We start from the raw sequence: 18,861 nt of genomic DNA on the forward strand, positions 1-18,861 counted from the left end.
ACAAATTCTGGGTTCATTGAGAAATTGTCATGTTGGTATGAGGGAAGGCTAGGAACTTTGGGAAATGTAGTAATAATTTATCATTCCATTTACTAAACATATAATCAGATGAAAGTATTATCTTTTGCACCTACAGGCAGCACATTTTCTTAGACTTTCAAATGAACAACGAAATGAGATGAATTGTTTAATTACTTCTGAGGAAATTATTTTGGCAATTAAACAGTTAAAAGTGGGTAAGGCTCCTAGTATAGATGGATTAACAGCAATTTATTATAAAATATTATCTGAAGAGATGATAGAACCATTAAAGGAACTTTTTAATAGCATGTTTTGCTGGTATGTATTCTAATTGCATTCACATTCTTCTTATTATTTTTAGTTGAGCAATGTCAGTCAATTCAGCCACCTGCAAGAGGAACGATGGATTGTGTAAACCCAATTGGTTATTATAGTTACAACTCTACTTGCAACTTTGCTTGTGAAGTGGGCTTTGAACTTAGTGATTCCCAGCCTTTGATTTGCCGTGCATCTGGTCAGTGGACCACTCCGGTACCAACATGTCAAGGTATGGTATCTAATGGAATTGTATGGGTCTTTTCTGAAATCTGATGTTTAAATTTCTGTTTAGTCTATTTATTCATAACTTGAGTTATGCCTGGAGATTTTTATAAGATGCATGCAAATCAATGAGATTTAGATTAGCCATGAATAATTGCTCTCAGTGATTTCAATAGAGTTCAGTAGATATAATTCAAGTACAACAGAGATTCAGTTAACCCATTCTTGTTTAGAATTAAACAAACCCTAACTCCTATTACACTTTAATATTAAGAATTCACAGATTACAATTCACTTAAAGTTAATTAGCCTTCTGCAGCTATTTACATCAGGCATGTCAAACTGCCGGCCCATGGGCCAGATGCGTCACACTGAAACTTCACCCACTGCATTGCTGGCAATGGGGAAAAAGTTGCGATACATTGCTTGACATCACATGATGTCACGAGTTTGACATGCCAGATTTACATTATATATACATTATATACTGATGTGGTGAACTAACTGGTGAGAAGGAAAAGACCAACATCAACTGACTCATTACTAAACCTAAAAAAAAAATCATGTTTGTGTTTAAGGAAATGCAGAACTCATTAGCACAAGTATTTAAAATGTACAGAGGTTGGTTATTTGAATAAAGTGACATCAGTTTTAAATTAAGTCCTTCCAATTACACATAGAATATGAGTATCTTCATATGATAGGATTGATTTAAAGTGCAAATGAGTTGGCTGAAAGGCAAAGAATCAGAAAGCACCTGGTGGCACCTCTTCTGACTAACCAATTCCATTAAAATGAATACATTTTTGTGAGCTACACTCACTTCAAATACATAAAGTGCCTAAAATAACGTAGGATTTAAACTGGGGTGAACAGGGATGGGGTGGGGAGAAGTGAATACAGGTTGGGTGTGCAGGTGCAAGTTAGAACTTGCTCGTGAAAGCTTACACTTTTGTGCAGCTTGACATGCAGCTAAACCCACCTATCCTCCAATAAAACAGACCATGTACATAGATCTGAATGCTTTATTAAAGGAACACGATGGTGAAACTGGGAAAAATAGAAATACATACAGTAAGAACCCAAATACAGAATAAGCAGTATTGAGTTTCTGGTGAACATAACAATTAACAAATAAAGATAAATCTAAATCTCACCAGCGATGTTGTGTGTATGGGATGTGGGTTTGTCCTCAGGTGACTGTGTGCCCCAGATTAGGCAGGATTATATATATGGTCTATGGTGGCAAAAATCAGAAGTATAGCAGCAGCTCTTCTGGCTAGCAAATATTATTAAAATATTTATACAGCCAGAAGACCTGCTGCTATACTTCTGATTTTTGCCACCATAGACCAACATGGTTCTCCTCCTGCAATGAAAGGCAAAGATGAATTTTTTGGTTGACGGAGGATCCATTTTGCTATCAGGTAACTCATCTTAAGCTCCAGATGAAACAATGTAACTAGGGACAGTATATAGTGTACAAATAAACAAATAAGCAGTATCTTTTCCAGGCCATCTTCAATGGTCTTTAAACCTGTTATCTCTATTTATTCCGACTGACTTTTTTTCCCCCTCCTTAGCTATTCAGTGCCAGTCCCTAGAGGCATCTGCTCATGGAAATACCACCTGTGTTCATCCCCATGGGGAATTTCAGTACCAATCCAGCTGCACTTTTCTTTGCACCAAGGGTTTTCAGTTACTTGGAAAAGAGGTCACTGAGTGTACAGCTTCTGGAAAATGGACAGCCCCAGCCCCAGTTTGCCAAGGTTGGGAGTTTCCTCTTAAGGCCCTTCTTGCCCATGTATAAATTATTTTGAAAAAGAGAAACAACTCATCTTTCAGCATTTAGGAAAAGGAATGGATTCTCGTCAAACCCTTATAAGCATGTGCATTGAAGGAAAGAAAAAAATGTAGGAAACCAAGAAAGAGATAGGAAAGGGATTCTTGTGAATAGAATTTTTATTACAGGAAGGATACTGATAAGAATTACAGATAGGAGTCTTGTGTATGCTGCATAGTGTAACACTCCCCATGTGACTGAATAGTGACAGGTCCAAAATATGCTACACTATCTATATCGTACTTTGACCTTTCACACCACGCAGGTTTACTACCTCAGTGAATAACAGCTAGCTGTTTAAAGGCAGATTTGAAAAATAAGTTAGAATTGTTATAGGTTGATTCTCAGCATCCTTCCAGTCATTTATTAGAATAAGCAAGGCTCTCTTTGCTTCAGGTATTGGAAATAATAATCCTTGCAACCTGATACCAGAACCTGATATATCTTCAGAGAAAGCGGAGACAGTGGTGGGATTCAGCTGGTTCACACTGTTTCGGTAGAACCGATACCTAACTTTTTGTTGAATTTGGTGAACCAGTTAGGGTAAATCTGCGAGGTGTGTCGCACCAGTGATGACGTCAATACGACGCACATCATGCCGGTGATGACAACAATGCGGTGATGACAAATATGCAAGGTGCATTGTGCCGGTGATGATGATGAACAGAACCAGTTGTTTAATTATTTGAATCCCACCACTGACCAGAGGTGACCCAGCTGACTCCCCCACAATTTCTGGGGTGGTGAAAGCATTTCTACCTTAGCTAATGATCATCAACTGGTAGCCAATACATATCCTTGAGCTGATTTTTATGCATAACAGGAGAGGGCAACTCACTAGTCTAGTAGTTGAAAAGTTTTTGACTTCAGGTAATTAAAAAAATCTCTTCTTGAATGATTATCAAATCAAAATGGTATTGTCAGGCCCCAGTATCCTCAGTTATTTCAGCTTTGTAGCTTTCTTTGTTGCCCGCCATTCTGTTGGGAGGGGGGAGCCTTTGGGGATGCTTTGCACTGTCTGCTTTGTTGATTTGTTGCCCTTCACCCAGGGGATGGAATGTCTCACCCTTATCTGAGAGACAGTTTGTGCTTGGAGCCAGAAGAAACTGAAAGTGAGAGAGGCCTTGAAGAGCCCACCAAAAAGATTGGTTACCAAAACACGATGCCAACTGTGGATTGCCTGGGATTCAAATGAACAGTGGGACACTGGGAGGAGGAGTATTGAATGCTACTTTTTTATATAAATATTTTATTAATTTTCTATTTTTATAAACAAGTGCTTAATAGACAATGTGTTGACTGGGTCCATTAATAATTCTATGGTACATATAAGCTTCTTCAAACTAAATACCAATATTACACCATCCAATACCTCCTCTCATCTTTCAGTAATAAATATTTTTCACATTAAGCAAATACAATTATTGTTATTAATAGATATATAGTTGATTATCAGCATTTATTACAGTTTTTTTAATAATATCAACGATATCAGTTTAAAATATCTTTTCTAACCAAAACATATCTTAATTGCATTTGCACTCAATATCCATTTATTCAGTCAGTATTCTATTTTTGCTTTTTTAATTTCCCATCCATATTCAAAATATCCTAATCATTTATAGTTTCAAAACAAATTATATTTGGCTAACCAAAAGCTTCCCTTATTCAAACTTCTTACCATTTTCTTATTTCCTTTTTCATGCCAAAATATGATATTCTGATTACCAATCTTATCTATCTAGTTGTAACAATATTTCTAGCAATCTATTCTTAACCATATTCAAACATCTAATTGATAATATAATATCCCCTCTAATAGATCAAAGCTTCTGTTTTCTTCAGTCTTATTCTAGCTTTCTTCCTTTGCCAACTAACTTTCCAAGTCAGTGCATTTGGATCATCAAATAATTCGTCCTCTATTTTTGTGCATATTATTTGGAGCAAAAGAAACAATTTAATTAAAGTATTTTTGGAAGAGCTAGCCCAGTGGTGGTGAACCTATGGCACGGTTGGCAGAGGCGGCACTCAGAGCCTTCTCTGTGGGCACACGTGCTGTTGCCCCAGCCTCGCCTCCCCCCAATATTCCCTCACCAGCAGCCCCCCTGGAGGAGAGTCGCCCCTGAGCATGTGGAGCAGTGCAGCCAAGGACATGGTAGCCAGGCAGTGTAGACAAGACTCTACCCTCATGCCCCATCATGCAGGCAGAGGGCATGGCCGCCATGGCGCTGCTGAGCTGCCTGGGTGATCTGCGGTGGGTCCTGGAGGCGGTAAGTGGCCCTGCGGGCAGGTGGGGTGGGGGACAGGGGCGGAGCCAGTTTTTGGGCACTCAGTTTCGCCATCACTGAGCTAGCCCATTGATATTCATTAAACAGCCTCCCTCCTTCTCTAATTCCCCACAGTTCTGGTAACACCTCTATCTTCCGTTCCATTGGCTTTCCTTTCTTATCCTCCAGTATGCTCTAAAATCTTGGTTGATAAAATGTCTTTTCCATTTCCAATATTATCATTATGTCTTCTAATTTTTCATTTGCCTGAGTCTGGCTGTTAGGTTTTTCCTTTAGGAACTCTATATTTGGATCAGCTTTCTCTAGTTTTCCTTCTATCTGGGTTGCTAGTTCCTTCTCTGTGATTATTTTCTGGGTTTGTAGATTTAAATTATAAAATTGTTCTTTTATTTCCTTTGTGTTATTTTTAATCTATCACGAGCTAAGGCAACTGTTTCTTGTATTAATTTCAACATGGAGAGAATTTCTTTCTGTAATTCATCAGTATTTTGGGGGTGGTATGTCAAACTGAGGCTTCTGGAGACAAATTTTAAGGATGGAACATCCATTTTATTTTTTGTAAATGGCCTTTATAGAAATCTGTTTGAAAACTTAGGAAGTTTCAGTTAATTATTATTTGAGCTTCAGATTATCCTACCAATTTATCAATCCTTTCTTAAAACTCCCATAAGCAAATATAAGTAAAATTCAATTTTTTCTGTCCAATGAGAAATATATCTTTTCTGCCCAGGGAGAAGAAAGAACCATTAAAAATTGTTTATCAGTCAAGATTTATAATCCAAAATGTTCTATCATATCAGGCAATAGTGTTCTTCTACAGGAAAGTAGTTCCACAATACAGTTCTGAAAGTCAGTATTTGCATTCGTAGTTCAGACAGGCCAATTTTAGAATAGTTTATTGTCTCTGCCACACAGATAAGCAGCCCCCAAGACTTTTCCAGCTGCAATCTTCAAAAGTAGAAGCTTCCAAGGCCAACCAGAGTCTTATCTAAATCTGGGCTTCAAGCCAGGTTTCTTTTAGGCATAATAGGCTGTAGTGCTATAGATTCACCACTAGATGTCATTGATACCATTTTTCCAGTTTTTTATTTTTTAAATCCAAAACTTATATTGCAGACTTTTCAAGTCTCTTTTTTTTTTTAAAAAAAAAAAGGTCTCAAAAGCACCTTTAGTCCCAAAATTTCCAAGGCATATACATACATACATACATACATACATTTGTAGTTTTCTCCATTTTTCCCAAGTAATTAAATCACCACTTTTCTTTTCCTGAGGGAATGGGGCAGAAATTCCCCTTCCCTCTCTCATCAGCGGGAGTGCTTTGGGCAGTTTTTCAGGAAGAAGTCATAAAATCATAAAGAGAGGATCAGGTCTCACCCAGCTTCATCCACATTGCTATAATGTTGCTTGTTGGTGCTTATTGTCTTCTGCTGTCAGCAGCTTAGGACTGCCAGTCTTTCCCCCACAGGTTTGGAGGGCTTCTTTGGATCAAACAGGAGGGCTGCTGCCCCCCGCCCATGATCAGTGAGGGTCCCCTCCTTACTTGTCGCCTCTATGGAGTGACTTTTGACCCTTTCCAGGGTCCCCCAGTGGGTTGAAATCAAATGCGAAAGATGGAGTCCCATCTTCCTGCATCCATTTCTTCATGATGTCAAAACTGGAAGCCTGAATGCTACTTTTAATATATCACTTCACAGGTTTTTCTCTCAGATTTCACCTTGATTCCTGTCACTAGCCCCTAATAAAAGTTTCCTTTTGAGACAATACTTGTTTCAAGAGTTCTGCTTTCTTGGGTGGCTTAGCTGAAGTAGGTCCTTAAAGGTATCTTGAATTTTATGATAGAATAGTATGTTTTTATACATATGCTTACATGTCTTACAGCCCTTCTTATTTCCTTCTCTATGTACCATGACTGTGTCCCCAGGCTTCACCGTGTGTCTGTATCTTTCTCAATATGGCTGAAATGATGCTGTATTGTGTAAAATTCAGCAGCTTGCAGTTCCATTTGTAACAAAAATAAAATATATATTTTAATAATAAAGTTATATTTTTGTATGTTATAGGCCAGTGATGGCGAACTTTTTAGAGACTGAGTACCCAAACTGCAACCCAAAACCCACTAATGTATTGTCGGGTGCCGGATGGGCATGGCCCATTGGGTGGGTGTGGCCCATTGGGTGGGTGTGGACAATTAGGTGGGCATGGCCTATTGGGTGGGCATGGCTGCAGTCGTAACAACAGACTGGGTGGGACTAAAAAGTTCAATCAATCTATTCCAACTTTGCGAGATCTTTTTTTTCCCGCGAGAAGTTGAAATTGATCGATTGATTGAACCTTTTTTTTTTGGCACACGGCAGCGGAGGCCTAAAGCGAAAAGGTTTTATAAAACCCAACTGAAGGCCTAGGACTAGGGCGACAGTGAACATGCCCACAGAGAGGGCTCTGAATGCCGCCTCTGGCATGCGTGCCATAGGTTCGCCACCACGGTTATAGGCTAAATATACTTTTATGAAATAATATTTTATAAAGTAAGGCCATAATATATGTGCTAAATGTGCTAAAAATAAGTTCTTTGTATAATTCTGTTTTGTCTCCAGTTTTCTAAAAAATGATTGTTCATCATTTCAATTTTTCCAGAATGTTTACATCTTTTGTGGTGTTATAAAACATTGTACCTGATTTCTTTCTTTCCTGCCCTTAGCTGTCCAGTGCCAGCCATTAAATATCCTTGTACATGGAAATTTCAGCTGCATTCATATCCATGGGGAATTTCATTACCAGTCTAGTTGCGACTTTAAATGCCAAGAAGGCTTTCTGATCAATGGAGCAGGGACCACTATGTGTGAAGCGTCTGGAACATGGAGTGCGCCAGAGCCAATCTGCCAAGGTTTGGGGCTTTCTGTTTCTCCTTAATCTCCGTTTTGGGATTCTGATGTTAGGGATGAGAATTGAGTGATATTTAGCAGGCATAGCAAGATGATGAGGAGACCTTCTGATTGATTTACTATGTCCCCATTGTTACAAATTGCACAAGTTGTTATGACAATGCCAATACTGTCCACTATATTTGTAATAGCATCTTTCTCCCATGCACTGGAGTGTGATGCAGATAATCTCTTTTGGAAGAAAATAGTCAACTCTGAAACAGCAATTTTCAGAGTTCCAGGCTATTCCATAACGCTTCTCCCTTCCAAAAAAGATGTTCCTCCTGTAACATCATTTCAAAGGTCTTCACTTCCTCACCCTCTCATTCGATTTTACTTCTTCTCTCTGGTCAGAACATACTGGCCACTTAACCACTCTTGCATTTTGCACACCAGTTAGGGATACTGCTAAGTTATTTGTTCTCTTTGTATGAGGAAATGTTTGTGTTTGTTTATGTCATGACATCCATGCAGTTAAGAAGGGGGAAGCTGTGGTTATGCAGCAGTTATAGGCTGGTCTGCTCAGAAAGAGTTATGGCAATCATGAATTGATTGGCCTCATCAACAAACCTCCCAGCATTTCCCAACCACTAGACAGAACATAATGTTATAAAAGTAAGCAAAAGTTAAAGACATCCAAAAATTAATAATCCAGGCACAGACAAGGACATACACAGATATTCAGTTTGTGAGGCTTGAAATGGTTATCTAAATAGCTATTCTTTGCTATTAAGACTAACATCAAAAATATACATGGTCTGGAAAGCTATTGCTAATCTAGTCAGTTAACTCATTTACATATTATTTTCATGCATTTAGAAGATTTAATTGCAGAGTTCCTATGTCTTTAGCAGCAGCCTGATAAATAAAAATTCATTAGCTGATATTTTTTAACCTATAACCATTTGAACTTGTGACAATGCTGAAAGAAGTGATTACATTCAGGTCTTACATTTACAACTATTGTTCATGTGATCAAAATTCAAGGGCTTGGCAATGGCATGTATGTATGAAGATTGCAGCGTCCCATGATTCCATGATCACTATTAATGACCTTACCAGGGAGCTTCAAACAAATCAAGTCAATGGGAAAAGCCAGATTTGCTTAATGACCATGTGGTTTTTAGAAAAATCTCTTCTTGAAGAATATCAGATCAAAATGATAGATTGAAAGCCTACAATAGAATAGTATGTTTTTATACATGTATTTACATATCTTACAGCCCCTCTTGCTTTCTTCTCTGCATACTATGACTAAGTTCTCAGGCTTCACTATATGTCTGTATCTTTCCCTTCACAAAGGTAGAAGAATGAGTGGGGGACACAATAATGCTTTCCTTCTTTTGCCATCATGTCAGGGCTGCTGCTAAGCTGTGCTGAAACCTATTTTCCACTGGCAGCCTGCCATAGAAAAGGGGGAAGGGAAGTGTGGGTGATATTAAGCTGGATCTGCAATGGCAATCTACCTAGAGAAAGCCATCTAATAGATTTTGCAAACATGTCCCTCCCTGAGAAGAACCTGGAGGAGAAGAAGGGGATCAGGCCAAAAGGAAAGCCCGAGGCCTCAGGAACCCAGCAGGGGGCCCAGGCCAATCAGATGGAGTTCAGTGCCTGCCCGAAGGGAGTGGGGGGTAAGGCAATGCCTCCCTCCACAGCACCGGAAGAGCGGAGGAAGGATTCCCCCTGAGGAGAAAGGGCCTCCTCCAGGTTTTAATGACACCCAAGGGAGACAGAGCCGAGCTTAACAAGCCATGAAGTGGGACAACCCCACAGTCCAAGGTCATCTGGCTGCAGTGCCTGATCCAGCACTCGACCACTTGAGAGGAAATTTCCAGGAGTTGGGAATGTATAACTGGTCAGCCAAGGGGGAACAATCTCTTGCATCAGGGATATCTGCAATGATGTCTGCAGCATCCATTGCAGCTGCACCAGTGCCTTTCAGAGAAAAGAAAGATGGCTTCCTGGGGGCTAAATGCTGTTTGCATAGAGAACACATACACCCTGCTGCCAATGAGAATGGCCAAGGGGAGAATCTTCAAGAAATTGGACCTGAGGGAAGCTTATTATCAGGTGTGGATTAAGAAGGGGGATGAGTGGAAGACTGCTTTTAATTGTCCCCTGGGCTGTTTCCAGTTCTGGGTCCTCCCTTCTGGACCACAGGGAGCCCTGGCAGTGTTCATGCAGCTGATAAATGAGGTCTTGCATGAACATTTATATAAAGGAGTTTTGGTCTTCCTGAATGACATTTTGATTTTCACGGAGACCATAGAGGAGCACTTCAATTTAGTGAGAGCAGTGCTCGAGAAGCTCTGTGAAGTGCAACTGTATGTGAAACTCAGCGTGCCTGGCTGAGGAATTCTGGGAGTTGAAGTCCATAAGTCACAAAAGGGCCAAGTTTGAAGCCCCCTGGACTGCAACATCACCCTGCTGTGAAAGTGAGTGCTCAGACATCAGGAAAGATTAGGAATGGACCTTGTTCAACAAGGGTAATTGCAGCATGTATAGCAACAACTGAATGAGTATCTAAGCATGATTTCTTTTAAGAAAAATCCATCATAAAACTGAGCCATGCTTGAAAGTCAGTGTCCTTATAAAATCTATGGATGTTTTTAATTTCAGTTATGCAATGCCACCATTTACAGAATCCTAAAAATGGGGAGATGGCCTGCTCACACCCGTTTGCAGAGTTTGCTTACCAATCCACCTGTCAGTTTGTATGTGAACCTGGCTTTCTCTTGGCTGGAGCAAACACAACCTTCTGCTTGGCAACCAGGCACTGGAGTTCTCCATTACCAGCATGCCAGGGTAATATTCCTTCTCCCCACCTTGATTTTTGTTGCTGTTTTCTGTAATGAAATTTAATGACTTTCTGTAATTGGTCAGCTCTTTCAACTTTGGACAATTTCAACTTAACCACCATACTGTAATCTGGAATAGTTGTCTCCACTTTTTTTTCTGAAGAGAATTGCTTTCATTCTTGGACTTTCTTTTGGAATGATTGGGCTGGCTGTCATAATTCTTTCTTTTACCAACAATCTCTCTTATTCTAGTTATTGAATGCCCAAACCTGGATGCTCCTCAGAATGGAGAATTAAATTGTTCTCATCCACATGGAAGTTTTGCTTATAATTCCAGCTGTGCCTTCTCCTGTGATATGGGTTTTGTACGCATTGGAACCAATCAACTTCAGTGCACAGATTTGGGAAAGTGGACTGCAGCCACACCCAGTTGTGAAGGTAAATAGAGAATACAATCTTGGCAGTTATACAGAGAAGGCAGTGCTGTATAGATGGTAATGTAAAACAAGAAACAGACTCTTATCTACTAAACTAGAAACAAACAATTACTTTATTTAGTACAGATTTTTATTAGTGGAGGAAGGAGATGGAAAAAGGGAGGTAAGATTGATGTCTGCCCTTCCAGGTAAACCAGACAGGAAACCAGATAAACAAATTCTATTTTATTGTAAGGCTACATTAACAGAATTTCCCTCCTCTGCTTTTAACTATTTGATCCATTAGGCTGGGTCCTCCCTTCATTTCTTTCTTGGATCATAAAACCACTGGGGGCTCCTGCCTCGCCTGTCTGATTGCTTCCTAGACAGTATCTCTTCCCCTCTTTCCACAAGGTCATTCATAATTTGAGTTTTAAAACATTAATTTCAAAATATTATTGTAAACATTTCTATACTCCAAATTTACCTGACCCGTAGTCTATTTATAAATTTGTAACATCACAATATTATTTAGTTTTTGATTGTTTATTTTAAATTCTTTAAATTCTTAAGTTTATGGTTAACATTTTCTTTCGTTCAGAATTGAATGCAAACTTACTGGGTGTTTTCAGACTTATTTTTCTGAAGGTTTCTAATAGCCTAAATTTAAAGTAGTTTCCAAAAGTGATTAGAAAGTGAGTTATAGGAAACTTAGTGTCCTTTAAAAAGCACCAACTATGGTTGCAAGTAAGAAAGCTATTCTTGTCATTTCCCATGTACTCACGCACATGGGAGACCACTATTTAATTTCATTGTGAGTTACACAATGACAATAAAGATATTCTATTCTATTCTATTCTATTCTATTCTATTCTATTCTATTCTATTCTATTCTATTCTATTCTATTCTATTCTATTCTATCCTGCAGTCTTGCACTCCCCTCATGGGAAGTTGCTGTCCAGAGCACATGTAGGCAATCTGCCATTCTCACCTTATCTGGAGAGGTTCCAAAGAATTGGTCTACTCACAGGTTCCTTGGTCTTTGTTGCAGTCATCAGCTCCACCTTCATAGAGATTTCTTCAGTCCACCATTCCTCCAAATTTTTAAAAGCGAGAAGGGGACCCGAGAGCAAAACATTTAAGAAATACTGCTCTAATGCAGTACAAGTTTGCATACTTCCCTTTCTTCCCAGTAAACATACATGAATACCAGACTTTGAGAGAGTGAACTATAGTTGCTGCTCATCTTTAGTGTAAAAGCAAAAATAATTCTTGTGGCTGGAAAAGCTATTCACAGTGGCAATGATTTTAATGATACTGGTATTTGAACATTGCTCCAATAAGTATCCTTATATTGATAAGCATAATCAATAGAAGAATGGCTTTGCACAGATGATTGTAACTACTATGGGGACAAGTGAAATAGCTAGAATGTGTGATTTTTGCTTTCAATCATCCACTCCACCTCCCAACAATGATAAGAAATGGGACATAATCATTCAGAACTATAGTCTTTTTTCAAAGTGATCTCTTATATAAACACTAAGATGAAACGGAATAGAGCTGATGTTTTGACCAAACTTATTGGTCCTATTTTCAGTAGAGATATTTCTTGTTAAAAGGATCTTAAACTTTAGTTGTGAAGAATGATACCTCTGCCTCAAATTTGGATAGAATTCTATTTCAACTGTATTAAGCTCTGAATCATGTATAATGAATTCTACTTTCTTCGTTTTAAGGAAACATCATTTGTGCTAGACATTTTTTTATAAGAATACTATATCATGTATATGTGTGTTTGTGTGTGTGCTTATATGTCTATGTAATAATTATACACATGTTCTCAGTTTCAATTGCTGAGTGCCCAATATTACACAGATAGTCCTCGACTTACAACAGTTTGTTTAGTGACTGTTTAAAGTTATAATGTCACTGGAAAAAATGACTTATGATTGTTTTTCACACTTACAACCATTGCAGCATCCCCATCATCATATGATCAAAATTCAGACCCTCGGCAACTGACAGTTGCAGTGTCCCGGGGTCATGTGATCCCTTTTTGCAAACTTCTGACAAGCAAAATCAATGGGGAAGACAGATTCTCTTAACAACTGTGTTATTAACTTAACAACTGGAGTGATTCACTTAACATCTGTGTCAAGAAAGGTCATAAAATGGGGCAAAACTCACTTAGTTATCTCACTTAGCAATATAAATTTTGGGGTCAATTGTGATCATAAGTTGAGGACTACCTACTGTATATCACCTTTGTTAAGCACGCACATATAACGTATATGTACAGCTTATTATAGCCACAGCTTGTTCTTTGTTCATTTCAGCTGCCAAGTGCCCATTTCTACACAGGCCAGCAAATGGCCATTTAAAGTGTCTTCATCCTCATAGTCATTTTGCATATGGCTCCACTTGCAACTTTTCCTGCAATGCTGGTTTTCAGCTGGTTGGGCTGCCAACACTTGCTTGCACAGCATTAGGAAACTGGACTCAAGAAATGCCTTTCTGTAAAGGTCAGTATTAAGTACACTTTCTGAGTAAGGATACAGAAACTTTCTGATGCCACCTGAGAAATGAAGTGTCAGATGCAATGCTTGGCACATCTGTAGAGAAAAACTAAAGTGAATCTGATCATGCAGCCTACACTGTGAAGATAAGGGAGGCAAAGTGGGCTCACTTCTCCTTATTGCATTGTCAAGTTATCACCCAGCAACTTTTTTTAGGGTAACCAACTCCTGCCTGAGCATTTTGACCAATTGGCATAGTAGTTCAACAGTTACTGATATTCATCAAAATCTTTTCTCATGGGCAGAGTTTTTTGCCATATTGCCATATTATCTGGGATTCCTTTTGATTCTTTACTTTCAAAGAAGTGGATAGGGTATTTTCTAGATTGTCCTTCAAACATATAATGTGAACCTCTGTTCATCCTGACTGTGGCAAGGAATAAGTAGAAAGGTGACCACTTGAATATGTTACTTTGCTAATTCCTCCTAAGTGAGGGGGAGCTTCCTGAAGGAGGCTATGAAGTACTGTCTTTTGAAAAGGCCACATCTATTTCCTGTGATCCTAGAAAGCCCTCCTTTTTGGAAAAGATTGTTGAATCAGTGGTGATGGTTCAAGTACAGAGCACCCTAGAAGAAGCAGATTATCTGTATTCTTTTCAATCAAAGTTCAGACCCAGATAGAAGACAAAGATGACTTTTGTCACTCTTCTAGATGATCTCATTGGAGGTAGTGTTCCTCGCCTAGTCCTTTAAAGGCTCTTTATGGCTTTTTATTTGATCTGTCATAATATTTTGTTTGCAGCGGTTGGGGACAGGAATGCTATTTTGCAATAATTTCTCTTCTTCCTCAATGGAGGTTCTAATCTGTTACTTTGGGAAATGAAGGGGTGGCCCTGGATTTATGGGGTACCAGAGATGTCAGATTTCATTCCCATTTCTTAATATCTGCATGAAACTACTGGAGGAGTTATCCAATAGTTGGGTGCAGTATCATTACTATCAGCTGATGATACCCAATTATACATAGCTACCCCAGACTATAGGAGAGATGCTGTTGATGTTTTATCCTGGTATCTACAGAGACTGCAAAGGTCTGGATGGGAGTAAATGGGCTAAAGTTGAACGGACAGAGGTGTTATTTGTGCATTGGTTCACTACAAATCCCAACGGTGCCTCTGGATGAGCAAGTGCCACCTGTGAAATTATAGATTCTCCATTTCAGAATTCTTCTGGACTTATGGGCAGGTGCATGAAGAGGAGATGGAAACTATGTCTAGAAGGATTTTGCTTAGCTGAACTGGAGCATCAACTTTACATGCTATAGGAGGATTTAGCTGCAGTAACTTATGTCCTCATCACCACCCATATAGACTACTTGGGGCTGTCTTTAAAGACCACTTATAAATTATATCTGATCCTGAATGCAGTAGCCCATTTGTTAATAGTCTCCAAATGCATTTAACATTGATACTACAGGCCTTGCTGTTATTACTGATTCTATTTGAAGTATAACTGAATTGTTAGTTTTAATCAATTAAACTTTTAAAGACTTGGCATCAGTCCCTTTCAATAAATAATACACTTCAGTGTTTAGTTCAACCAGAGTAGTTAGCCTAGCCTGTCTTCATTATGTCTACTAAATCATATTTGCTCTTCAATACTTGTTCTATTTCCATGCTAGAAGCATTAATGTGTAGACAATGAAGTCCATGGAGTTTATGTGCCAATATTCTTTCCCATTTTCAATGAATGCTTTGGATGGAAAGGAGGAGGTCCCATTTCAAGAACATTCCACTTCTTATAGTCTGTATGTCTTAGTGGCTTTAAAACTAGTGTTGGCTAGTGACTGAATGCATTGCTATTTATCCAGGTGAGAGATGAAATAATTCATTTAACAGAAGATGACAAAAAAAGATGATAGAGTTTACCACCAGACTGGGAAGCATTACATAGCTTTGTGAGCCTTCAAGCACTGCAAGGGGCTTACTTTCAGAAGAGGTGATAAAACTTCAATAATTAGTCTAAATGTGCCTGTTTCCTTCTAATCAACTTGCAAATTAATAGAAATAGTTAAAATACAATAAATCTGCAATGCTGTATCTTCAAAAGAAAACTGACTCTATAAAAGTGTAATTCTGAAATCACTTATTGTTGATGAAAGACAGGAGCAGAAAGCAGCATAACTGCCTTTTTACAGTATGGAACTAGTTGATTACCTGTGAGAACATACTTGATTTATCCAAGATGATAATATACTTTTAAAATTTGTCCTTGTACCTGTTTTAGCTGTCCAATGCCCGCCACTGAAAAACCCAGAGAATGGCAAAGAAAATTGCTCTGATCCTTATGGACATTTTGCATATTACTCCAGCTGCATGTTCTCCTGCAACTTTGGGTTTGAATTAGCTGGATCCGAGAAGCTGAATTGCACAGATCAGGGAAATTGGACTGGAGATACACCCATCTGTGAAGGTAGGCTTTAGGAAACAATGTGGATTGAAGGCTAGAATTTCTCCATCTCTATAATGGTGGTTCATCTCCAAATTGAATGTAGCCTTATTTTTAAAAGTGGTAAAGGAGCTTCAGAAGGTGAAAAATATAATTTGTTGAAAATTGCAAAAAAATGAAAGAAGTGTTTAATTTTCAGTAAGTCAATTTTCCCGATTTCTATGTATCCTATAATGCCCCTGGCCTTATTTTTGTAGTCTTTGACAGATATAAAGCTACACAACATAGTTTACATTTACCGCGCACTGCCTGTTTGAACAGGCTTCTTGGTTATAATTCCAAACAAGCAGCAGAGACAACAAATTTGATACCTTCCCACATCTTAGCAACAGAAACACTTTCTGTATGTTTAGTTTATTACAAGCTTATACAACATTTTTAAAAAAATTATTGGATTTAGAAACCACCCACCTCCCAGTGACTCTGGGTGCCTGACATAATAAAAATCAGAATATAATAATATGAAGTAATACACCAAAGTACATATGCAAATGTTCTGTGCAGAACACCACATTTATTTTTCATTGATTGTTCATTTATTCCCTCTGTTTTCCCTCTCTCCTATAAAGAAACAATCCTAGTGAATAAGCTACAGATATAATAGAGGCTCAAGCATTTAGCACCAAAGAAGCAGTGCTCTCCCACAATCAAATTAAATAATAAATGATAGATAGATATGAACTTTCTGCAGAAATGATGCAAATAATTTAAAAATCTTAAAATACATAAGCAAGTTTCATATAAGCTTAGTGTTATTTTTTTAACCTAGCATCTAATATTCCCAGATGTTTCTAGTTTGTGAATTTAATGTGCAGTAGCTCATCAGTCACTAAAGGCCTTCTCCTTCAGTACTCTTTCTGTTATTAACTGCTTAATATTTTCTTCCTCCTGCCTCTTTCTGCAACATTTGTAGATCTTTCCCCTAAAGGTTTCAATTTGTTTTTTGCCAGCTCTCAAGTGTCCTGAATTGCAGGCTCCAAAGAATGGACAGCTCAAATGTTCTCAATCTTATGGAAACTTCACATATAACTCCAGCTGCATCTTCTCCTGTGACATGGGTTTCAAAAAAATTGGATCCAAAAGGCTTAACTGTACGGCCACAGGAGAGTGGACAGGATTTGCACCGTTTTGTGAAGGTCAGAGAACTTACCACACTGAGTGCTATATACTGCTTGAAATGCAGGAGGGAAACATCTGCAAGCAAACAACTAAGCTCAGAGAGAACAAACAATTCCACAGTTCAATGCTGAGCTTCTCTTCTATTGGAGAAATTGTTTAATAAATGAACGTACATGAACAAAATATATTAAGATGGTTTCCTATTCCACTTCCTGTGACGTATGGGAGACTTTTCTGCTCCTTCTTGGTTTCATGCCACATGGTTATAATGTGTGTAACTGAAGGCAAAAAACAGGAGTCTGGTAGCACCTTTTCCAATTAACAAATATTATTAACAGCCATATGATTTTGTGAGCTCAAACTTACTTCAGCAGAAGCACAAAATGATCAGACAGATATAGGATTTAAACTGGGGTAAGTTTGGGGTGGGTGAAAGGAAGATAAATAATGCATAAAACAGATTACAAGCAATATATCATAGTTGTACTGTATTAAAAACCTAATATGTTAACAATCCATTCTGAAAATATCTAAAACTTTTTGATGTCTGTGAACACACTTTCTCACTCAATGGTTCCATAAAGTAGCAGACTTCAGAATGACTATTTTAGAAAAGCTTTGCTCAGTTTAAATCCTGCATCAATCTAGCCACTCTGTGCATCTGATAAAATGAGCTGCACTTCACGAGAAAGGTGCTATCAGACTTCTGATATTTTTTTTTTGCCACCACAGACCAACATGGTTCTCCTCCTATATTAATTCTGAAGGAGCATCTAACATTTTTCATCTTCACCTTGCAGTAAGACCATCTGCAAAAGCCCTCCTTTAGTAAGCTACAACCAACATTGTGATGTTTCTTCACATTGTGATCATTTGATCAGCCTTTCTCCAGCTCTAAAAGATCCTGTGATGTACTCTACTTTTCTTAATTTTAATTCCTGCCCCACAGCCATAAAGTGTCCCCCCCTTAAAGAGGCGGAGAATATGAAAAAGAATTGCTCCCATCCCTGGGGCCACTTCAGCTACAGCTCCGCATGTCGCTTCTACTGCATGGAGGGCTTCATTCTCAATGGAACAAGTAGGATGCAGTGCCAACCTGATGGTCGATGGTCTGCTGAGATGCCTGTTTGTCAAGGTACCAGGATCTCTTTCTATGCAAACTGCAATTTACATGAGAATCATCCGCTCCATTAAGCCAACACTGGGTCAGTGGTTGCTGACATTTCTTCAGTTATTCTGTTTTGGTGCCCACTTAATTTTTTTTAAGGATCACAGTACAGTAGTCCAATATACATTTTTCTTTTAATCTTACTAAAATAATTTCAAAAAATAGTTGCAAAACAATTCTGTAGTGGGTGAGATAGGACTTCTGCCAAAGAAGTGTGTATTAGTGCTGCCCTCTGCTGGTTTACTCTAATTGTTTTCAGAGAAAAAGTAATTTATATTTACTTTCACAACAGTCTCTATGTTTTATAGCTGCTGTTATTGTCTTCTTTCTTAGAAATATAATAAAGCATGTAGACAACATTTCAAAACTGAAGTCTTTAATTTATAAGAACTTAACATGTTGTTTTTGACATAGTGATCACGAGGAATAACTTAGAAAGCACTTACTAATCAATATATTTAAAACCATAGCATTATTTTGCTGTGATATTTATTTCTCTAAAATGACTCATAAAGATAAGATGATGTTTTTTTTTAAAAAAAAATATCTTTCCCACTCATCCACCCCCAATTTCTTCCATTTTCTTAGAAAGTTTAGCTTGGCGCATTTCCTCATAATGTTACTTCCAAGTATACAAAGAATGTGAGGCATTGTTCAGATTCTCAGGTCAAGGGTATTTAGATCTGAAGTAAACAGATGGAGATCTGTAGAGCTAT

At 38.3% G+C, this 18,861-nt stretch overlaps 1 protein-coding gene across 2 annotated transcripts in view; it reads left to right on the top strand.

Moving 5' to 3' along the window:
- Positions 1 to 18,861, top strand: part of LOC120310510 (P-selectin-like) — a 45,845-nt gene that overhangs the window by 16,096 nt on the left and 10,888 nt on the right. Inside the window, exons 7-15 of one of the 2 annotated variants that reach the window (XM_039348972.1) lie at positions 383 to 568; positions 2,145 to 2,330; positions 7,394 to 7,579; positions 10,236 to 10,421; positions 10,667 to 10,852; positions 13,171 to 13,356; positions 15,637 to 15,822; positions 16,809 to 16,994; positions 17,927 to 18,112. In XM_039348972.1, coding sequence (XP_039204906.1) covers positions 383 to 568; positions 2,145 to 2,330; positions 7,394 to 7,579; positions 10,236 to 10,421; positions 10,667 to 10,852; positions 13,171 to 13,356; positions 15,637 to 15,822; positions 16,809 to 16,994; positions 17,927 to 18,112 — 1,674 coding nt within the window. The remainder of the gene's footprint in view (positions 1 to 382; positions 569 to 2,144; positions 2,331 to 7,393; positions 7,580 to 10,235; positions 10,422 to 10,666; positions 10,853 to 13,170; positions 13,357 to 15,636; positions 15,823 to 16,808; positions 16,995 to 17,926; positions 18,113 to 18,861) is intronic. The other variant, XM_039348973.1, reaches the window with a different exon arrangement.

This window comes from Crotalus tigris, unplaced genomic scaffold, assembly GCF_016545835.1.
Source record: "Crotalus tigris isolate CLP2741 ecotype Arizona unplaced genomic scaffold, ASM1654583v1 scf7180000018217.1405312, whole genome shotgun sequence".
NCBI lineage: Eukaryota > Metazoa > Chordata > Lepidosauria > Squamata > Viperidae > Crotalus > Crotalus tigris.